This window comes from Panthera leo, chromosome B4, assembly GCF_018350215.1.
Source record: "Panthera leo isolate Ple1 chromosome B4, P.leo_Ple1_pat1.1, whole genome shotgun sequence".
Lineage (NCBI taxonomy): Eukaryota > Metazoa > Chordata > Mammalia > Carnivora > Felidae > Panthera > Panthera leo.
In genome coordinates, this window is record NC_056685.1 from 116,473,770 (window position 1) to 116,497,653 (window position 23,884).

At 37.7% G+C, this 23,884-nt stretch overlaps 2 protein-coding genes across 4 annotated transcripts in view; one reads left to right on the forward strand and one right to left on the reverse strand.

Annotated features, from left to right (window-relative positions):
• The first annotated feature begins 1,398 nt into the window (after positions 1–1,398).
• On the forward strand, positions 1,399–7,579 carry SNRPF (small nuclear ribonucleoprotein polypeptide F). The gene is made up of 4 exons (XM_042947427.1): positions 1,399–1,606; positions 3,469–3,594; positions 6,829–6,893; positions 7,453–7,579. Exons 1-4 carry the CDS (start codon positions 1,604–1,606, stop codon positions 7,517–7,519), a joined length of 261 nt encoding a protein of 86 aa, XP_042803361.1. The 5' UTR covers positions 1,399–1,603; the 3' UTR covers positions 7,520–7,579.
• Positions 6,510–23,884, reverse strand: part of CCDC38 (coiled-coil domain containing 38) — a 58,228-nt gene continuing 40,853 nt past the window's right edge. For all 3 annotated transcript variants that reach the window (XM_042947426.1, XM_042947425.1, XM_042947424.1), the window contains 6 exons: positions 22,317–22,386; positions 21,113–21,264; positions 19,701–19,836; positions 14,814–15,019; positions 12,269–12,362; positions 6,510–8,544 (listed from right to left, as the gene is read on the reverse strand). In XM_042947426.1, coding sequence (XP_042803360.1) covers positions 8,431–8,544; positions 12,269–12,362; positions 14,814–15,019; positions 19,701–19,836; positions 21,113–21,264; positions 22,317–22,386 — 772 coding nt within the window. In that variant the 3' untranslated portion in view covers positions 6,510–8,430. The remainder of the gene's footprint in view (positions 8,545–12,268; positions 12,363–14,813; positions 15,020–19,700; positions 19,837–21,112; positions 21,265–22,316; positions 22,387–23,884) is intronic.

Sequence of the window (23,884 nt, forward strand, 5' to 3'; positions counted from 1 at the left end):
GCATAATATTTCAATAAACTTGTCCAGAGGCAGCCTGCATGGCCAACCGAGAGTTTCTGCGAACGAGCTGTGGCCAGCTCATTAATGTAAAGCCTAGCATCTGTTTCTCCTTCCGCGTCTTACCTTTTTTCTTTTACGCTTACTGCCCTGGGATTGTGCCTGCCAATAAAGCATTCACACTTAAATTTTTCCTTGGGGTCCATTTACAAGGATCATGGGCCTGACGCCATGGGAGAAATTTCTTTTCAACCAGAGTAATGGAAACAAGTGTGCTTTTCCTGAATTATTTTTTTAAAAATATTATGGAAATTGGATTATGTAACCAATCATATTTCTCTTTGTTAGGACGCCATAAAGTTTAGAGACAAATGTACAGCCCATCTCTAGCCAGTGCATAAGGCAATATGGTGTAAATGTCTGTATTCCAATCTTTTTTTTTTTTTTTTTAAGTTTATTTATTTTGAGAGAGTACGCACACACGTGCGACTAGGGAAGGGGCAGAGAGGGAGAGAGAACATCCCAAGCAGGCTCCGTGCTGTCAGCACAGAGCCCAAGGCGGGCTCAATCTCACAAACCTTGAGATTATGATCTGAGCTGAAATCAAGAGTCAGAGGCTCAACCCCCTGGGCCACATCCAAAGTCTTACCCATTACTGCAAATGCCTCCATACACATTTAAAACTCAATTCCAACTCCATTTTCTTAAGGCCGCAAAAACAAAAAAAACAAAAAAACAAAAACAAAACCCATCAATGCTCAAAGTGCTTACTCTCCAAGAACTGCATTTAGTATTTCAGATCAGAGAAAGGTAAAAGTCTGCATCTGGAAAAAACAAATGAGATTCTGATCAATACTGTTACATCAGAAGGATAAAAGACTGCGACTGCGCCGGGTTTCTGGTGGCAATGCAAAAGAAATAGATCTATAGGGAGGCCACCACACCATATCCTAGACTCAATTTGACCTCATCTTAACTATATTCTGTACTTCACTTTCTTTGGTGAGTTTCACCTTGGTCTAGTCTTGCTTCTCGCATTCCCTTTAAAGTGGGCTGAAATGAGCATTACAGAACAGAGGAGACTGTGGCAGAGGGGCGCCCAAATCACAGAATCTGTGGGAAAGCGAACACGAAACTCAAGAGCCCCAAACCCGTTCTCACAAATGCGAAAGGACCAGCTGGTGAGAAATCACGTCCGCTCTACAGAGTACACAGCATTTCTCAGTGGAACTCACAAGGCAGGTGAGCAAAGGAGAAACCCCCGCCCGCCTCACTGGAGAGTTTCCCTAGCAAGGGCCCTGGAGCAAGTGGGGCTACCGAAGTTTCCCACAGGGCTGTGCGCGGCGCGGAAGCCTCAAACACTCACGCTACCGCTGGTTGCCAGGGGACACTACGCAGCCACCTCCTCCAATCAGGACTCATCTCTCTGTGCCCAATCACAGAAGCCAAGAGAGCTGTAGTCGGAGGTGAAAGGTCACGCTGCTGTTTGGCGGCCATTTCTCTGGAGGCTCCGCGATTCGCGCCCAACTGTAGCTACTCCAGTCACGAGGGGCGGACGACAGCTGGGTCGGCGGCGAGTGGCCTGCAGCATTTGCTTATAGTCGCGATGGTAAGCAGGAAGAAAGCGACCGGAGTCGAAGAGCCAAGGGAGAGCGGGTGACCGGCCTCGCCGGGCCCGGGACTTGGTTCGCTCGGTTCCCATTCATCCGCGTGGGGAGCCGCGCACCCGGTCGCCTGCCTCTTTCTCCCTGCTCTGCGAATCTGAGGCGCGCGCTCTCCTTCCGATGCCCTTCCCTCCCCAGAAGTGCCCCTGACCCCATGCCCCTGTTCGTTTGAATGTGAGCCTGAGGTACCTTGCTGTCTGGGACCACAGGGTCGAGGTAAAGATGAAGCGGTCTTTATGCCCCACTTATCCCACTCCAAAATCGGCTTTAATTTCCATCATGTTGGGATTCCTGGCCCTGCAGCCCACTGGAACACAGAGTGCAGGCTTTGGAGCATTCATTTGTTTGTTTAGCAAAAAAAATTTTGAGCGCGCGCTACCAGATGCTGTTCTAGGCGCTAGAGTATAAGGTGAAAAGTACTGAGGCGGACCCTGCCCTAGCTTTACTCAGTCGGGTGTGAGAGATAGACTTTAATCAAATAACATAAACATGTAATTACAAATAATGTGAAGTACTGAGAAGAGAGCAAACAGGATGCTGAGAGGGTGCAAGATGGTACATTAGAAGACAGGTCAGGGATGGCATCCCTGGTAGGATTTCACTAACTAAATAGGAAGTAGGAAATCCAGCCCCTTAAAGAGGAAACGTGTACGAAGCACGGGGAACACGAGCATATGGGCCCCAAGGCTGGAAAGAAAGCTTGACCAGTTGGAAAAATTGGCCAAAAGCTACACCGCTTGAAGAACATGGTTATGAGATAGGATGGGGAAGACCCTTAGGTGGTGTTAAGAGGTCTGGATTCTACTTCCAGTGCAATTGAAAGCCATTTTAAGTAGAGATATCACATGATAAAGATAATACTTATGTGCATAAGTTGGAGAAAGACCAGAGTGAAAACTGGAAACCCATTAGGAGGTTATTGCAGTAGCTCCCATGTTCTTTGAGATTACACTGCATATGCTTATCTTAGGGGGGTTTAGTAGCTAAGTTCCTTGGTTCTTTTCTTTCTTTGGGCTGATGGGTGAGCAGATGAGAGAAGGAAAAATCTGAATTCACTGGGAGATACTACTACTGGTTTGTTGAATAAAAACTATCGATTGCCCATATGTAGCCCGGAGGCTTTACTAAGTCAAATAAGACCCAGCAGACCACCTAGCTCCTGGATTCAAGTGAAAGACTGAAATGTCATCTGCCCCCTCCTTACCTCTGTAGCCTCCTGTTTGGGACTCTGACATCACTGGATTGTTTGTCCCTGAGATCGACTTGTTGCTTCACTCTTTACTCCTTTCACATAGGTAGCCTCTTGTATCTAGAACAGCCCTTTCTCCCTCTAGAAATACCTCTCATCCTTTAGAATGGAAGCATTACTTTGGGCAACCTCTCCTTTTGACTTTGGATTGATTGGTACCCTTACACATGCTATCTCTTCTTACTATATTGCAGCGCAATACCTATTTGTATGTGTTTTGCCTCTCCCCCTCCCAGTGTGAGCTTCTTGAGGACAAGGACTATAGTCTACATTATTTTTTTCGCAGCCTTTGTTTTTTTATAGCCTGGAACAATGAGTGATGTATAGTAGGTATTCATTGTTTAAGGGAATACTGAATGAAATTGTCTAACCGGGTATTTAAATTTCTCATATGCTCTTCAACAAATAAAAGTGAAAATTAATGCAGTAAGTGAGAGTCAAGAGCTTGCTTTATTTCGATACCATAAAATATTGGTGATTTCGGTAGAGGGGAGTAAGTAATGAAAACTGAGCTAAGGAAAAATAACTGATTGAGATCTTTTTTTATTCTTTATGCAGAGTTTGCCCCTCAATCCCAAACCTTTCCTGAATGGATTAACAGGAAAGCCAGTAATGGTGAAACTGAAGTGGGGAATGGAGTACAAAGGCTACCTGGTATCTGTAGATGGCTATATGAACATGCAGGTAAGCTAAGGAGATAAGGATCATTAAATTATATTTATTTTGCTTTACCTTAACTCCTCAAGGGCTTATAAGAATACAGTCAACTAAATTGATAAACATAAAACAAAATTCAAGAAAAAAAAGTCAAGGTCAAGAAGGCTGTTATAATTGTGATAAACTGTGTACAAGACCTGTTAAACCAAAATTCAGCCATAGAATTGACTTCTAGTGGTTAAAATAAAAAGAACTGAGATACTTGATTCATAGTGGTATAAAGGAAACACAAATGGTTTTTTGGTTTTTGGGGGGGTTTTGTTTTTGCAGAACAAACAAAACTCTCCAAGCATTTAGCTCTGAAAGACATTTTTCAAGTGACATTTTTAAGTCTTTTAGTGAATGCTAAAGACACAAAATCAAAGTAATTCAATAAATATTCAATATGTCTTGAGGGAGAGGATAGGCCAAGCCAAAGGAATTGTTGAACTGACTGCATGTGTGTTAAGCTAGCTTCTGTAAATGTTTAGGACAGGATTTTTTTGTTTTTGTAATTGAGGTAAAACATATGTAACGTAAAATTTACCATTTTAACCATTTTCAAGTATAGAACTCTGTGACATTAAGTACATTCACATTATGGTGCATCCATCACCATTATCCATTTCTAAAACTCTTATATCATCCCCAACTGAAACTGTACCCATTAAAAGATAACTCCCCATTTCCTCTAACCCCTGGTAAACATTATTCTTTCTGTTTTCATTCTGGGTACCTCATATAAATAGAATCCTACAACATTTGTCCTTTTGTACCTGGCTTATTTCATTTAGCATAATGTTTTCGAGGTTCATCCATGTTGTAGCATTTATCAGAGTTTCATTCCTTTTTGCGACTGAAATAATATTCCATTGTATGTATATACCACATGTTAATCCATTCTTCTGTTGGTGGACATTTGAATTGTTTTCCACCTTTTGGCCTTTGTAGTACAATGAACATGGTTATATAAATATCTGTTAGAGGTTCTGCTTTCACTTCTTTTGGATATGTATCCAGAAGTGGAATGATTGGATATAAAGTCATGCTTTGTTTAGTTTTTTGAGAAACTGCCATACTATTTTCTATTAGCAAAACATAAAGGATCAGTTTCTCCACATCCTCACCAATATTTGTTACTTTCTGTTTTGATAATGGCTATTCTAAAGAGCGTAAAATAATCTCATTGTTTTGATAATCATTTCCCTGATGATTAGTGATATTGTGATCTTTGTGTGCTTATGGCAATTTATACATCTTTGGAGAAATGCTTGTTCATGCCCTTTGCCCATTGAAAAACTGGGGTGTTTTGTTTCTTTGTTACTTTTGTTTCTTTGTTACTTTGTAGTAGTTTACAGCCAGGTTTTTGATGAAAGAGTTTGAAATTATATTTTCCTGAAGCATAGGTATTTATGTGACTGATTAATGGCAGATGGATTTTAAAGGTAGTTGGTCAGTCCAATCATGACTCTAAGTATTCCAAACTGGTACTTCTTGTAGGAAGAGTATTAACAGGGGCACCTGTAGGCAAAAAGAGCTGAGATTTTCCTTAATTCAAGAGGTTACCACTTGAACAGATGATGCTTAGGTCCCCAAAGTTCTTATAGAGCATGGTTTTGGCCTGGATAATTCCTCAAGCAGGAATCATTTACCAAGGCCATAGAAAAATCTGAAGAGTAATACCAGTCTGTTGAAATGTTCCAGACTTAAATAGTGGTAGTGATTACACAGCTTTATGAATATATTAAAAACCACTGGGGTCGCCTGGGTGATTCAGTACAGGTCACAATCTTAGGGTTTTTGAGTTTGAGCCCTACATTGAGCTCTCAGCACAGAGCCCACTTTGAAGCCTCTGTCTCCCTCTCTCTCTGCCCCTTCCCACTGTCAAAAAATAAACATTTAAAAAAAATTCGGGGTGGGGGGAAAAACCCACTGACTTGTATCCTGTAAAAGTGAATTTTATGCTGTGGGCATATATCTCATTAAAAGAAAGAAGTAAAGAATACCCACAGAATATTTGGTTTTAGAAGTAATGTAGTTTCTAGTGAGCCTACCAGAGTTGTGAAGTGTATCTGAATAATTACAACCACGTTAATGAGGCTTTTGAGTTTGTTTGTTGAATGAAAATTTATTGACTGCCCATTACGTGCCTGGCTGTGTGAATATACCAATGAACAAAACAAAGTCCCTACTTTGAAGGAGTTTATGTTTTAGTAGTGGGAGATGGTAATATAATGTGATATCAGGTAATAATAGATGCTATGGAGAAAAAGAAAGCAGAAACATAGTGTGCAGTGTTAGATAGAGAGCCAGGGAAAGCTCTGAGGAAGTAAATTTAATCCGAAAACAGAATTGAGTGAGGAACTGAAGACAGTATCTGAAGAAAATGCATCTCAGTTTGAGGGAACAGCAAGTACCTGGGCTTTGTGGCAGGAACTTGTTTGGTGTGTTTCGGGCATGGCAAGAAATCCAAAGCAGAATGACTTAGAATGATAGAAGAATGGAATGGTAGTCATAGAGGACTTTTTACGTGATTGTGATTTGCAAAAGTTGCAAATAAAGTTTTTTACCTATATGTGGAAGGAAACCTAAACTTTTTGACGTAAAGTTAGAAATAATAGTTTCCTGAAATAACTATAAATTATGGTTACTCTGAATTGTTTAACTTTCTCTTAAGAACTTATTTCTGTCTATTAGCACATAATTTTTTAAAATTCTTACTCAGTTCTTTGGTTTGGTTGTTGACTAATATAAAAGTATTAGATATTTTAGCTATAGATTTTGTACCCATTGGGTTCTTCAATGTGATATGGTGTTATTACTCAGTTAATACCTGGTTCCTTAGAACTGAATTTTTTTGGAAAACATTTAAATCACAACTTATTCATAAATTGGAGACTGTCTTCCTTGACATGCTGTTTTAATGTCTAATACAAAGGAGTGTTACATAACTGAGAGATTTAAAAACTTACATTGAAACGAGCTTTATTATATATTCTATATCCATCGATGTTAACTTTACTGAATGTTTATATGAAACCCAAAAGTACTACAGTAGTAAAAGAAAGCTAATATCCTGTTAATTATAGATAAATGTGAGTTGTTGGTATAGAAAGGTTTCAGTTAATAAGTTGTCTCACCAGTATTACCTAATATTTTAGGTAGTGTTACACTATTTTTCTCCTGTATTATTATACTAATATACTTTCTTTTTATTTAAAGCTTGCAAACACAGAAGAATACATAGATGGAGCATTGTCTGGACATTTGGGTGAAGTTTTAATAAGGTAACAAGAATAGTAGTATATGTAAGGAGTTACTAGTGAGCACTAGAAATCCCTGTTTTAAATTAATGTCTCAATTTCAGAATTACTTTCTTTAAATCACTATTAACATAATATTCTACAGTTAGACTTAAAGAGTTTTGAAACCCTTAAACTTGTCAAAGAAGATGGAAATTTTTTTGAGTTATCCTTAAGATTTTTCTAGTGTTGATACTAAACTTTCTAGCTCTTGGTGTAACCTTTTTCAGTGGTTTAGGTGGAAGAGCTTGGTTTTGAATTTTAGTTGGGTCTGGCTGCTATAAGGGATTTTCATTATATTCATTTTGAAATAGCTTCACACCTTCAAATTTGAATCATTACCTTTGGAAGATCATAAAGATACCATTTCATAATACCTACTTGGTAAATAAGTGCCATGTGCTTTTAACAAAACTTTTTTTTTAAAAAAGAAAGAAATGATGCATTGTAAATTGTAAATATTATAAATATCTAGCAATAGTAATTCAGATCTTAATGTGGTTTCCGGTTGGAACAACAAAATGGACTGTTTTTCTATTTACAGGTGTAATAATGTCCTTTATATCAGGGGTGTTGAAGAAGAGGAAGAAGATGGGGAAATGAGAGAATAGCATCTTTTGTGGGGAGTTTTTTTTATATATATTTCTAGACAATAAACTTTTTTTTTTCAACTTGTCTTGTGAACTATTCCTATTCAGATATTTAAACGCAGAGCTCAAATGTTGAAACAGTTGAAAGATTATTCACAGAATTAATGCTTTAAAAGACACTCAACTTCATTCAAGTTGGTTTTCTTTTATAAGCTCAGTATTCTTTTTTTTTTCTATAGGGAGAAAATTATATGCTTAATAAACACTTATGAAGGTGAATTTCAGTGCTTTTCTTGTAATACTATATTAACTGAGACCTTTTAAAACAACTTTCTTTTAAAGTTATTGAACCACTTTTGTCATGTATAAGGTTAAATATTTCCTTAGAATTAATGTATACTGTTTCATTTTACTTAGTAGTCAACAAATTACCTGTTAATTTAAGTTTTAAACTCCTCAAAACCATTTAGATGTTTTAGAGTTATACACTGTTAAAATGTATACTCCATAGTGATAAAATGTACACTATGAACTGTGGACTGGCTGAAAACAAATTAGATCGTTTAAAGTCCTAGATTGTCAGAGAATGCCATTATTGCACTTTAATGGTCATTCACCACATTGCTAACGCAATGTTAAAGGAATGTAACATAAAGTAATGTAAGTTAAAGTACACTTTGGATGTGTAGCTCCAACTGGGATAACCCAAAGATATAAATGTTTAGCTTATGGTATACTACTTAGGATATGGTAATAAAAGCCTTCAACAAAAGAAAATAACTCCCATTGCCAATCCTATAACCACGAGAATAAGTGCCTGTCTTCCTTAAATTGGTTAGGCCAGCATATGGGGCAGAATATTGCCATTACTGAAAACCAAAATCTACAAAATGCCTAAAACATTCTGGCAGTAAATGTCTTAGTGCACCTATTCAAGTGAAAAAATATTCTTCCTCTAGTGATTTTGTTCTTGTATCCTTGACCAAAAGTAGTTCATGTTTGTTACCAGATGGAGGTTTTGAACGATAGGTAAGTCTTCTTCCCAGCTGAAACAAAAGAAACAATACTTACTATTTTTCATCATAACTACTTTCTGTTGAATTGTAAGTAAAATAATAACATTCACTTGATTTTTCCCAGGAATTACATGGCTCAAAATAGTAAAAAAAAAAAAATCAGTTACAAAGGGATTGATAACCTAATGGGTGTCCAACATGCTAGGCAAAATTACATAATAAATAGAGCACCATAGTGTGCGAGAAGCAGAGCAGTTAGGTTTTATGCGAAGTTGGGTGATTTAGGTAAAGTCATCAAAAAGCATATGTTTCACAATCAGCAAAACTAAAAGGCCACCAATGGAATGGGAGAAGATATTTGCAAGTGACATATCAGATAAAGGGTTAGTATCCAAAATCTATAAAGAACTTCTCAAACTCAACACCCAAAAAACAAATAATCCAGTGAAGAAATGGGCAAAAGACATGAATAGACACTTCTCTAAAGAAGACATCTAGATGGCCAACCGACACATGAAAAAATGCTCAACATGACTTATCATCAAGGAAATACAAATCAAAACCACAATGAGATGCCACTTCACACCTGTCAGAATGGCTAACATTAACAACTCAGGCAACAACAGATGTTGGCAAGGATGCGGAGAAAGAGGATCTCTTTTGCACTGCTGGTGGGAATGCAAACTGGTGCAGCCACTCTGGAAAACAGTACAGAGTTTCCTCAAAAAATTAAAAATAGAACTACCCTATAACCCAGCAATTGCACTACTAGGTATTTATCCAAGGGACACAGGTATATGCTGTTTCGAAGGGGCACACGCACCCCAAGGTTTATAGCAGCACTATCAACATAGCCAAAGTATGGAAAGAGCCCATATGTTCATCGATGGATGAAGATGTGGTATATATATATATACAATGGAGTATTACTCAGCAATCAAAAAAAAAATGAAATCTTGGGGTGCCTGCGTGGCTCAGTCAGTTACGCATCGGACTTCAGCTCAGGTCATGATCTCGCGGTTCGTGAGTTTGAGTCCTGCGTTGGGCACTGTGCTGACAGCTCAGAGCCTGGAGCCTACTTCAGATTCTGTGTCTCCCTCTCTCTCTCTGACCCTCCCCTGCTCTCACTGTCTTTCAAAAATAAATAAACATTAAAAAAAATTTTTTTTAAATGAAATCTTGCCATTTGCAACTACATGGATGGAACTACAGGGTATTATGCTAAGCGAAATTAAAGACAAATATATGACTTCACTCATGTGAGGACTTTAATATACAAAACATGAACATAAGGGAAGGGAAGCAAAAATAATACAAAAATAGGGAGGGGGACAAAAACCTAAAAGACTCTTCAATATGAAGAACAAACAGCGTTACTAGAGGGGTTGTGGGAGGGGGATGGGCTAAATGGGTAAGGGGTATTAAGGAATCCACTGAAACCATGTTGCACTATAAGCTAACTAACTGGAATGTAAATTAAAAAAATAAAAATTAACAAATTTTAATAATGAAAAAAATATGTTTCAGATAGGGCCAGCCTAGAAAAGCACCATATTTGAGGCCAACATTGCACTTCTCAGTAAGTGCCATAGCCAGTTTCTCCCCCATTGGTTAGAAGAGATCACTTTCCTTGGCTGAATACCAATTGATGGGCATTTAAAAATCCTGTTAGATAAAAACGTGAGAAAACCATGTACATCTTCTTAAACATTAGTAATCCTGTTGGCTCTTAGATAAACCTTTCAAGTGCGAGGAGTGTGGGAAGGGCTTCTGTCGGTGTTCCATCAGGAGAAGCTTAGGGAAACCTCCGGTTTGTACCTATTCATTTCTTCTAAGGCATTGACTCAAGTATATCAATTATTCTTCTCTTTTAGTCTCCTTTTTTCCTCCTTTATTTTGTTTTGCTTCTGTATTTGAATTTGTGTAAATTAAATGGATGAGAAAACTGTTCTATTGAAGATGAGATTTGATGGGACATCTCCAGTGTCTCAAAAGAGGCACTAACCCTATGTAAGACTGCCTCCTGCATCGCAGAATTTGACATTCCTGGCCCAAGGTAACTAACAAGGGCAGTCCTCCCCATCATTTGATCAACCAAAGTGTTCTTAGGGTCTAGAATCCCAGAATTCCTCGTAACATCAACTTTTTTCTCTGTCCAAACAATTTCTTTTGGTAACCTTTGTCATTAATACTGAGAAAATTGCCAGTGATGAAGTGCCCTGACTGGGTAAGAACTATCAGAGGTCTTTGTACATTATCAGCTTATCAGATTGCTATTGTTTTTCCATTTTTCTTCTAGTTTTAGTTCTCTCATTTTTAGCCTGTTAATTCAATTCAATAAGCATTTATTGAGTATCCACTATGTGCTAAGCTTTGGGGGTACAAAGTCATAAAAATTCACAGTTGGGTGCCCGGTGGCTCAGTCAGTTAAGCCTCATTGATTTTGGCTCAGGTCATGATCTCCCAGTTGTTGAGATTGAGCCCCATGTTGGGCTTCACACCGACAGTGAGAAGCCTGCTTGGGATTCTCTCTCTCCCTCTGCCTGCACCCCACTCATGCACGCGTGCTCTCTTTCCCAAAATAAAAAAACCCTAAAAACTCACGGTCTAGAAGGAAAGATGGATATATTAAGAATAATCATTTCAATGTGATGAGTTTAGTGAATAGTGTGTATATGTGGATGGGTGATGAATGGTAAATTCTCCTTTGGGAGAAAGAGGACAAGTCAGGTCTTCATAGGAAAAGCTAAACTAGAGAAGTCAGACCCTTTTAAAGATGAAATGCTTATTTAAATAAAGTAATTTAAGATCATCACTTTTTGACATATATTAACAGTTACCACACTTCAATTTTTTCAAGTACTTCGCTCAAAAGACTGGTTGTGAGGCACACAATAAACCTTCCCTGTAGGTTAGAGTTACTACTGTGGTAATCAGTGTCCATGGTAGCTTTGCAGATAACCATGGAATTGGCTTCCCCGAATATATTTCAGACCCTAACCCAGAGGAAGGAGAGTAGCAGATAGAAACACAAGGCCCTCCATACCCAGTGTGAAGTCATGGACCACATGGACTCAGTGACTGCCCAATCCCATACTTATTATTGAACAGATGATCTTGCAATATAAAGAACCTTGACTTCTGGTCCAGAATCTGCTGCTAAATCTGAAGCGACTCTGGGTAAATCATTTTAACTTAAACTATTAATCTATTTTTACAATATGAAGATTAGAAGACCCATCCAATTATATGTAATTCTCTGGATTTGCTGTCTTTGTTGTTGAATGAAAGAAGCAAGGTTCATGGTTACTATTTGTAAGAAGGAGAATATATACAATAACTACATAGAACATTTCCAGAAAGATGCAGATGAAACTTAGGTGGTTGCATCCAGGGAGGGGAACTGAAAATTTCTTACTTTTCACTAAATACTCTTCTATCTTTTGAACTTTGAGCCATATGCTTGTTACTATCTAAAAAAATTATTTAAAGAAAAAATTCTCTGGTTTCATGAACCTGGAGCTAAAAGAAGTGAGGCGAAAGGCTTTTACTAAAAAGTGGGTCTAATGGAGAATCGTAGACCCAGATATTTGAATTATCCTAAAAGTAACAAGGAATCAGAGACCAACTGACGCTGTGACCAGGAAAGACTATTTTGCTAAAGTTCACCCTTGATAAATTAGCTGAATTAGGTATTTCACAGAAGCATTCACATATTAGATGTAGCTGGACCTACTGATAACAAAACACAAACCTTTTTCTTTGGTTGTGCCACTGCCCTTTCCAGAGCAGCTTTTAGCCTTTCCTCTTGGTGTCTTTGTTTTTCTTTCATTTTATCTTCACGTAACCTGTCAAAAAAGGAAAACATTTTTGCAACTATAAATCACAAAAAGTAGAAAAAAGACCTATAGTATTTGGTAATGAACTACCTAAATATTTTATGATTTCCCTTAAAGTTAAATAATACTTTACCTTCACTCATACTGTGGCTTTTGAATATTCAGGGGAAATGTCAACAACAGATCCCATTCGTGTTAAAGTGGGAGAAAATGCTTGTCACCATTTTGGAAGGAGTAAATCTATCTACCTAGATCTTGGTCTAAAACAACCACCTCAACAAAGCCTTCTTGTTACTCCACTTCTGTTTTAGCACTTTACAGTTAATGTGGACAAGGCCACTTGAATTAACACCCAGCCTCCTCCTTTAGTCTGTTTACTAAAGTATAATGTGTAGAAAAATGCATGAATCACAGTGTATATTATATAGTTCAGTGATTACCACAAAAGTGTACTTTTCCAGTTAATCTTTTTGAATGGTATCCTGAAATTAAGACCAAGAAATGCTATTTGTCTTGTTCTCTTTAGAGTTCTTGTAAGGATAAAATTACATAAAATGACCTCTGCATATTGGGCCAATGCCTAATGCAGAATAGGCCCTCAATAAGTGATAACTATTTTATGGACTCCTGTAATTGTAAGTGTAACATTTACTGAACATTTTTTATGCAAAATTAGGTTTATGTGTCTAACTCATGGGAAAAATAAAATTCGTTTTGATAAGAATGACAAGCAATTAGAATTAGATTCATGTATCACTATTGAAAATAAGTTGTAATTACAATCCAATGAAAATTATTTCCTATTGTAGAAAAGAGGCAAGTGCTGTTAGTGTAACCAGTCATGGAGGTCTTCCCCCCCATTTTCATTTTCATTTTATTTATTTTTATTTTTTCCATTTTCATTTGAGAGAGAGAGAGTACACAAGCTGGGGAGAGGGGCAGAGGGAGAGAGAAAGAGAATTCCAAGCAGACTCCACAGTTGGCACAGAGCCCAAAGCAGGGCTCCATCCCACAACCCTGGGATCATGACCTGGACCAAAATCAAGAGTTGGACCCTCAACTGACTGAGCCACCAGGTACCCTAGTCATAGGTCACCTTATGGAAGGAGTAATCTTTTATTTACAATTTAAAAAAATTTTGCTGTATATTCAATAAAATCCCACCAAGATCACCTTTATATATATCCTGGACTTCATTTTTATATGGAGGAAACAATATCCCCCAGTAAGCACTAACAAAATATCTAACATTAATGCTAAATATTTGAATATTTATGTGTCAAGCATGCTTTAGTACTTTTACATAGATTATTTAATTTAATCCTCACAACAACCCTATGAAATACTATTATTAACTGCCATTTTAAAGAAAACAAAACAGACTTAAGAGAGGTTTTGTGGTCTAAGGTCACAAAAGTTGTAAATGGCAGAACCTGCAGGTCAACTGTAGTGCTCGTCTGCCTCTTAACATGGGTTTTTTTGCTTTAGCATGAATGTTTTTCCACCTATCAGCATTCTGTATGTGCCACATTATACTAGGGATCATATATTTATAATCATTGCCTGAAAGGTAGTATGTACATAAAATCCTTGGGGCACCTATGTAGCTCAGTTAGTTGAGCGTCCAACTTTGGCTCAGGTCATGATCTCATGGTTTGAGAGTTGGAGCCTAGAATCGGGCTCTGTACTGGCATTGCAGAGCCTGCTTGGAATTCTCACTCTGTCCTCTCTCTCTGCCCCTCCCCTGCTTGCACTTTCTCTCAAAATAAACTTAAAAAATTAAGATCCTTATTTAACTCGGTATGGAAATTTGTAAATCAGTGCATTCTCCTGGAAAGGCCCCCAGGTAGGCAAGGCTGTGAGGGTGGGAGGGGGTGCTGTTTGAGGGATGATAATCCTCATGTAGTTGTCTTGAGGACCCGAATGAGTTAATATGTAAATGTTGTGTGTGTGAAGTGTTGGCAGTTATGCACTGAGGAAGAGTTATGCCCTCATTGCATGGCTCTTTCAAACAATTCCTTCATATGTAGTCTCCTTCCAGTGAAAGGCTCTAATTCTATGCTTTGGGCCCTCCATGACGAGTGCAATTCCCCTTCCACAAGATAGCTGTTCAAAAATGTTTGTATAAGTAGTGAATATTCATTCTGAAAATCCATAGTTTCGGGGTAAAATGACCCTTCACCCATCCCAAACTGGATCAGTTGCCCAGGTGAACCAGTGCTCATTACCATTGCTAGTGACACATTATTTCATAAGAATATTTGATGACCGTATCTCCCACATTAAATAATAGCTGTATGAGAAGGACATACTCTACTCATACTCATTGGGTCTACTGCATTTCTATCGCGATCCTTGCCATGTCATAGGGGCTTGTTCAGTGTTTGTGGAATCCCAGCAAAAAGTTTCTCAACTCATTAAGTCATTCACTACCCTCATATCATAAGACATTGACTATACTTTTGCCGCCGTTCTTTCTGTTTTATCCTCTCAATTGTCTCCACATTTTCTTTGGGAATGGATTCAATGAGATCACTCAATTCCACCAGGCGAGACTCTACTTTTACCAGCTTTTGAACTGGGTTGAGACTGCCAACATCAGCATCTCCAATGCAGACCTTGTATACTTGATTAATTTTTTTACTAAGAGATTCTATCAGTTTTTCCTGAGATTGAAAAGGAGAGCAGAAAACATAAGATCTCATCACTATTTCCTTGTTCATTCAATAAATGTAGAATTCCATTTTACTACATTGCAATGAAATATAGTAGCTCTTATATGCTACTAAACATTTCTTTTTAAAAGAAAAACTAATAGAACAGTGAGACGATGTAACAGTGATTATATCATAATTTATAGTCACATTATTACTATAGTAACACCTTGGATTATTTTAAAAATATTTCAGTCTGGGTATAAAAAGCAATTTTACTATGACAATACCTTTTTGCTTGAGTGTTTTCGTGTATCTGATTCCTTAAGCATTCAAGTAGAGGCACCATATGTATACATTTTAAATCCTTTTTTGGCCACTCCAATGCATCTCCTTGCAACGCAGCACGTGAGCTTCCTTTTTTTGCACTTATTACTCTTAATGAAACTGTAATCATCCTGTATGCAAGCTATCTGTATACATGCCTTATCTTCCCTTCTAGACTGTAAACACCTGGAGTTATTTTGTACATTTACACGTATATCTAAAGCAGCACTTTGCATATAACTATGCACTTAATAAATGTTTGCTGAATGAATGAGCGCATTCTCTCTGAGGGAAAAAAAAAGTTATCAGCAAACAGATTCCCAGGTTGGCCTGCAAAGCCTATTGAATTTAATTTTCATTCATTCCATTGGAAGCCATTGCAGTATTCTGATCCAAGCAGAGGCTTAGGCCAAACCTTGCTGATCCCTGTACCTGGCCACTGCGCTGTTTTAACTATTGGTAGAGATGCTCGAGCTTGTAGCTCATGTGTTTCAAGACCATAAAATTCTCATTCTTTCTCCACCGTGTACCCGTCATTCGCAGTTAAGAGGACCTCAATAAACTGCTGGGCAAAGTAAATCATTCTCCAGGTAGCATCCTGCCCCCATGCCTGCTTCTGCTCAAGAAGATGAGAATCATCATAAAGCCAAGGACAAATAACACTCAAGACGTGGCTCCAAGCCATGGGACACCCCTCCTGGAATCAGACTCCTTACAGAGCTACCAACACTTCATTGCAAGTCAAGATCTGTTACTAATGGTTTACTTCCAACAGCTTGTCCCTCCCACCTCCTGGTTTAACCACCTTTCTGATGGTCCCATTTACCACTAATCACCCTTTTTTTTGGTCTCTAAAGTAACACTTACTGTATTTCCTGTTTATATTACAAACATGTTCCTTTTTACACCTGAAACTAATATAACTGTATGTTATACTATACTGGAACTATACTGGAACTAAAGTTTAAAATTTAAAAAAAATTCTCCTTTTAGAAAATTGGAGAAGCATAAAGTAATATTAAAGGAAAAAGTAAAAGAAAAAGCAAAAGGCCTATTTGCCATAAAGCTCCTTTTTTCTCTCCCTTTCTAAATAACATTAATTTCCTATTTATATTAACACTTCTAGAAAACTTTAGAAATAGAAAAACTATAAAAGGAAAAATAAAAGTATACCCATCCATCAAGGAGAAGTGTATATTAGGTATGTAAAAACAATTTTGCTGCAAGGGGAGTACATTTAAAAAAAAATTTTTTTTTAATATTTTGAACACTGATGCTGAGAAAAAGCAACTTTAATATGAGAATGGTTAGTAGTCGATGAAAATTTCTGAAAGAGACCTTTTGAACACTTAGAGTTTCAGAGGTGGATAGACTTTCAGGATGTCTTCTGTTTTTCAGAATGTCTTTTTTTTTTTTTTTTTTTTTTAAGTTCCCCCTGTGAAACAGGAGAGGAAAAGACAAGGAGAGAGATTTTCTTGACAAGGTAAGAACAGCATAAAAAATAGGATTAGGTAATGAGGTTAAAAAATAAAGATTCACGTATGAGAAAGAGATTGAGGGCCTGGCCCAACAGTGCAAAGAGGCAAAGGAAGTGGGAAGCTCAAGCTACAGGCCTCCTGATGACAGAAGTGAAGTGTCCAATTCCTGGAGCTGCCACTAGATGGCAGGCCCAGCCCAGAGTCCCCTGGAATAGGGGCTACCTGAGAGTCTGCAAGGGATGGGAGGAGTTCCAGCTGCTCCCCGGAGATGGAGTTGGCCAGGATTGTGGAAGACCAAAACTGGGATAAGGACTTCGTATGCCTTCCAAAAGGGAAAGGGAAATGATCTGACTAGAGCGATGCTTAGGAGTAATAATTACATCAAAATTGGATAGAGGAGCAGGAAGATGTCTTGATGTCAAAGGATTCTGTAATTCTAAGCCCTGTCACATTCTGCTGTGTGCTGACTGTACACAAGTCTCAATTGAACTGGATCAGCTCCCTGTTTGAAAGAATAAAACCAGAGATGAATACATTCTGCAAAATGCACAATAGCTTATATTCCATTTCATGTTCAATGAAAATGAACAAGTAACTGCTACGCAAAACAACGTGGATGAATCTCACAAACGTAATTTTGAGAGAAAGAAGCCAGTTAAGCCAAATATATTACATGATTCCATCGGTATCAAGTTCAAAACATGGAAGCTAATTGATGGTAAGAGAAGTCAGGATAGTGGTCACCTTTGAGGGATGGTAGAGACTGGAAGAGGGCATGAGGATTTTAGGGATGCTTATGACAGTCTATTCCCTAATCTAGGGGTTGGTTACATGGGTATGTTCACTTTGAGGAGATTTCTTAAGAGAGAATTTATAATTAGCTTATAATTTGAGCACTTTTCAATATAATTTTATACTTAAATTTAAAATTTTATTTTAAAAGTAAATACTGAATCCATAAAAAATGTTGTTAGGGATTAAATAGGAGTGTGGACATTTTAAAAGAATAAAATCTTGATTTTATAGTTACAGTTCCAAAGTAACTATGATGATTTATGAATATCAAAATTAGATACAACTATGTTTACTCATAAAGGATTATGTTTTGCACATTTTGAGATCTGAAAGAATGGGAGTGATTCTAAGGATACTTTTTCCCTATCAATTTTCCTGCTCTGTTCCCCCTTTTCCACCCTAGCACTTCCCATCTCTAGGAGACACTATGAATTACTGGCCCCATTTTCTCGGAGTGTGCAGTACACGAATGCCAAAATTATATTTGTGATCAAAATTTATAGATAATCTTTTAAGAAGTAATTTTCAGATCAATCCTACCTTCTCTGTTTAGGGATCTGGTTGCCTCAAAATTTAAGAGTATTGAAAATGTTACTGTTTTTCACAGCCATCCTAAACATGGATGAAAGGAGTTTGGTAAGGGAAGGGTGAAATATCACTGATATTTATCTGACATTTTTCTTATGTCAGTCAATTTCAGAATTATTTAAAACAATTGAAGAGTGGAAGCAACCCAAATGTTCATCAATGGATGAATGGATAAACAAAATGTGGAATATGAATACAATAGAATACTATTCAGCCATAAGAGGAACTAAGTTCTGACACATGCTATAGCATGGACGAACCTTGAAAGCATTATGCTAAGTGAAATAAACCAGACACAAAAGGACAGCTATTGTATGATTCCATTTATATGACGTACCTAAAAACAGGCAAATTTATAGAGACTGTAGAATAAAAGTTAACTAGAGGCTGATAAGATGGAGGTATGAAGAATAATTGTCTAATGGGTAGAGAGTTTCTATTTGGGATGATGAAAAATTCTATAGTGATGGTTACACAGTATTGCCAATATACTTAATGTCACTGAATTGTACACTTAAAATGGTTAAGTGATAAATTCTATGTTACGTACATTTTAACACACACACACACACACACACACACGATTAAAAAAAAAAAGCCAGCATTTAAGAACTGCAAGGTGACTGTCATCACACTTCCTGCTTTAGCAGTGCATGACCCCACCCCCTCCTAACTCAGGGTACTATATACCACCCTAGGAAATGTGTGTGTGTAAACAAGCCATAAGCAACTTTTGCTTTTGTAACCCTGCCCATCTTATGGTTAGAGAGGACAATCATCTGATTGAGTTACCCCAAATCTACCTCTTTGAAAATCAAGTTCATAACCATAAATGTGGTATTAGCTTCACATATGAGATTTGAATTTTTATTTCATTTGAGATTTTTTACATGGAAATCATTGTTAGCTGAAGTTTGTTGTGGGTCTAGAAACTAATCATTCATTCAACAAACATTTATTGAGCACCTACTTAACAGGGACACTTAACATATTTAACTAGGAAGGGTAATACAGTCCCTGCCCTGGAGGGGTTTGCATCCAGCTGGGAGAGACTCATACATAAATAGATCCAATAATGGATCTATGTCAGCAAGAGAGGCTGACATCCGTTAAAAGCTCAGTGCTGGACTGATGTTACAGTGCTTCACGTGTTAGTTATTTGCTCTTCAAATTACTAACAAAATGATCATAGACAATGAACTACTTCATGTGTATACAGTCTTGACTAAAATATATTTATGGGCAGAACAATTTCAACATCATACTTTGTAATAATTAGAGCACATTTTAAGAGAATCCCAATGCCAGTTTGAATGCTTTCTATCTACTATGTAAATTGACTATTACATATGGACAAGATAACTCTAAACTTGTTTTCTACCTCTGTCATCAACCCAGGACTTGTGGTGTGCTTTAACTCCCCATTCCAATGCTTAGTGGACAGGGAATGCAAATTATTATTAACATGAGCCAAAATAAAATAACCACTGGCAAAGAATAATTACCTGAGCATCTGATTTAAATTCTCCAAAACTAAATAGCCTGGACCTTAATTCCAGGTCTGCAGCTTTTTCCTCTTCTCTCACACAGTTAGCCTTGAGCATTTCCTTGTGCTCCAAAAGAAATGCTATGTTGCTATTTCTATTGCAAAAGAAGAAAGAGACCCATGTCTGTAATTTGTGGTTTAGAAATACACCATCATTCCAGAGCTTCAACACACTTTCCAGATCATATGTTGGCATCCTATGTCTAGTAAGCCAAATACAAGTTTGTATTTTAAGATGTCAAAGTACATGCAACATTTCAGGTAAAATGAGAAAAATGAATGCACACATAACTGCTTTTAACTTCCATCAGGAAGAATTTTCTTCCTTTGATTCCCCTGAGACCTCCAAATAGCAGAGTTGACATGTCAGGAACCCAACCAAGTTGTGGTGTGATCTAGAGATAGATTCTGACCTAGATCCCCTTTTCCTGCCCAATCACACCCACTTCCTTCCCCAAACTCATATTGTTAGCGTGCAGGTGCCATATGCTATGAGGATTGGGAGAGAGGAGGCCAGGATTAAAAGGATACACTAGCGGTAAAGGGTAGCTGTGAGATCATGATTTGTAGGGGCTTAACTTTTGAATAAGTTAATTTGCTCCAAAATTCAGTGTCCAAATTCAGACCTACTGTTTGAAAAGATTGCCATCAACTGGCCCAGAAAACTGTTCTGGAAAAGGCTTTACACATCTTTATAATGGGTGGATAAACAGATTTATTCTCTGCTATTTGAAGTTATTTTCCAAAATTATATAAAATTTTAGAGAAGGAATTTTGCGAGGTATCAAATCCAGCCCCCTTCCCCTGACAGAAATCCTTTTTATGAGAGCCCTGATATATCTGTATGTATGTTATAAAATGGTATAATATTTAAGTCACATAACTTTGTGAGAGTCACAGCCAAGGAAAATGCATTTATTAGCATTATCATCTAAAGCCTGATTTGATTAGGCAGGTGGCAGAGTGAAAACCGCACCAGGCAAAACTTAATGAATTGTGGAATGACTATGTTGTACACCTGAAAGCAATGTAATGTGTGTCAACTATGCTTCAGTATAAAAATAAAAATTAAGGCAGGTGATATTATAATTCTTTTTAATCTTCCAAACTGCCTTTTATTATTGCTAGCTAAGAAAATATTTTGACAAGTGAAAGGATGTAGGGACTAAAATTAAACTAAAGCAAGTCTACTCTATGTAATTATAACTTCTACATTTTACACCCTGCAATGTAAATTACTATTAATAAAAAATCCCACACTAAATCCAGAGAGACTGTGAGGAAGGCTTACACAGGAATAAGTTGGATTCTGTCTCTGGTTAGAGACAGAATTGATTAATAGAATAAATCTGCTTGTTTTTAATAACTTACATTTTATCCTGTATAAGTTTTTCTCTTTTATTTATATCTTCAAGACTTTCATCTACATCTTGGGAATATTGTACCAAAGTTAGATTCTGCTCTTCCAGCTCTGTGAGGACTTGAAGTAACTCTTCTGGTTCTTTGAAATAAAGTTCTGGCTCCTAATCAACCAGTAATGAATATCATTTACTTAAAAATATGCTACTTATGCACATATGACTTATCTAGAAAAATATAGTGGTGATGGTGGTGGGGAGAATACCATTCTGATTATAAGAGAGGCATGGGCAGAGAATGGCAAAGAGGCCTATTTCCATTTGAGAGGTGGCCTTCAAAAAGAGGATATTTGGGGTATTAGAGGAGTCGAAAGGTATTAGAGAAGGGAAAAAGGAAGGTGAGGAAAAGAGAAAGGAGGGATGGAGCAGAAGAGGAGACAAAGGCAGGAAAAAGGGAAAATGGGTCTAGGGAAAGGCAGGAGAGAAGGAATAGAAAAAAGAAAAAGGAGGCCAAGTGCAGGTCATTTTCTCCCCCCGTTTTATTTTATATTTTCCCAAAACTTAATAAATACGTATTACTTTAAGTAAATTTAGTTTTTAAAAAGATGACTTGGGTATTTGCACACCATGTTCATCATATTTACTATAGCCAAGAGGTGGAAGCAACCTAAAAGTCCATTGATGGATAAATGGATAAAGCAAATGTGGTATATCCATGCAATGGGATATTATTCAGCCTTAAAAAAGAAGGAAATCTTGGCACATGCTATCACATGGATGAACCCGGAGGACATTAGGCTCTGTTACAAAGAGACAAAATACAAAACTTTTAGGATGGAGTTAGCTCAAAGTTAGCCTTATAACATTAAAGGGCTGTTTTGTTGAAGGTTGACTTATCTTACAGTATAGATACCCAGTATATCTCAAACTCCAATAAAATGATAAACAATCAAAAAGTGGAATTTTTACAGGATGATTGTAGATAATATGTATATATGTATGTATATACCCTAAATTATTACCTTCTTATAAACATTTATTTTTCATAAAATGATGACAAAGATGAACTATATAGGCAACTGGGAAACAGTATCAAAATCATAATGTCTTCTGGAAATTTGTGGAATATTTGGAGTAAGAAATTTAATTCTTAAAAAATGAGCATTTATACTTTTAACCAAACGCAATATTCAAATCAAGAAAGATAACCTGATTACCAGATCATAGTCCATATCATCATCTAAAAAGAATTCCAAACTATCTTCTGAACTGATACTTTCAGTGAGACTGTAAAAGAAAGAAAATGCCTGGTTTCTGAGCCATTTTCAGAACAGATTTGCTTTTATTTCTAAGTTGTCTTTGGAACCTAACTATAATTCTTTTCAATAACTATAATCTTTTTAAATAGCCTTTTTAGCCTTTTAGGAAACGGCTTTTGCAGGAATCAATGGATTTCACAGGTATGCAAAAGAAAATCCGATTGAGTCCCAGACAAGGCTGACATATGCAAACAAGTGAGACCACAAGGAAGGGCCAAACCATATGGTACCAATTATTTGAGGTGCATCTACAAAAAAATTTTATGAAGAAACACATGACAACGTACATTGCTGCATGTGTTTTGTCACTTCTAATGCAGTCTTGACAAACTAAACATGTGCTCCAATGCTCAAAATAAGGCTAATTCCTAGAGTAATACAATATTTGTCTTCTGAAGAGCTTATTTTTTGAAAATATTTTCTGATCAGGCTGAGGAAATGTTGGTTGGTGGGATGGGAAATGAGGTGCGTTGTTTTTTTCTTTTAATATTTATTTATTTTTGAGAGAGAGAGAGAGAATGGGGGAAGGGGCAGAGAGAGAGGGAGACACAGAATCGGAAGCAGGTTCCAGGTTCTGAGCTGTCAAAGCAGGGCTCCAACTCACAGACTGCGAGATCATGACCTGAGTCGGACACTTAACCTACTGAGCCACCCAGGCACCTTGAGGTACATTCTTAAAGAATAATTATGTGGTTTGCAAAGTGGCTCTGGAAAAGTCCTTTAAGAAGGATAAATTGAAAATGATTGGAAAATTAAAGAGGCATGGGCTAGGGAGAGAAAGCTGGCTATTGGTGTGATCTATGTAATTAAAACTTTCACAAAAAATACTTCAGGCTTCCCCAGGGACCAACATGGTGGAGAAGTAGGGGGATCCATACTTCCCACGACTCTCAAACAAAGAAGTGCAGAAGCCAAAGGACTTTGAACACCAGAGTCTGAGAGGAAAAGAGACTGAATCTACTAGGAAGAAAATGGGAAAGCTGGAAAAAAGATTGGTGGGTAACTGCGAACTGGGGGAGATAAAAAACGGCCACGTGGGCACAGAGGGCAGGGACCCCTTTCTACAGAGAGACAAAGGGAAGAGAAAGAGTGGCTAGGGGAAGTGTCTGACCATATCTGGACAGGAGAAAGACCTGGGACTGAGACTGAGAGGGATCCGATCTCTAACTGTGGGGCTTTCTTCGGACTGGAGCTGACTCCCTGTTCACACACCTGGGGAGGAGGGGAGCCAGCCCTGGGTGTGGTGGTATGTCAGGGGTTCAGTCCACAATTGGAAAAAGTGGTTCCCTCCCTGTAAGGCTGTGCGATAGCACTGAACCTGCCTGGATCTGCCACTCCCAGGCGCAGTGGCTGGGCTGAGGGCGCAGTCTGCAGGAGGATAACGTGGCTGATTCCCTGTAGTGCTGTGGGAAAAGACAAAGCCTGCCTGTGTCCACCACCCCAGGGGCTCGAAGAGAGGGTGGCGA

Bases quoted from the DNA above. Each gene is read 5' to 3' on its own strand.
- SNRPF (XM_042947427.1), top strand. The intron at 3,595-6,828 runs GTAAGCTAAGGA...TTTTATTTAAAG, and splicing joins ATGGCTATATGAACATGCAG to CTTGCAAACACAGAAGAATA. The intron at 6,894-7,452 runs GTAACAAGAATA...TTCTATTTACAG, and splicing joins TTGGGTGAAGTTTTAATAAG to GTGTAATAATGTCCTTTATA.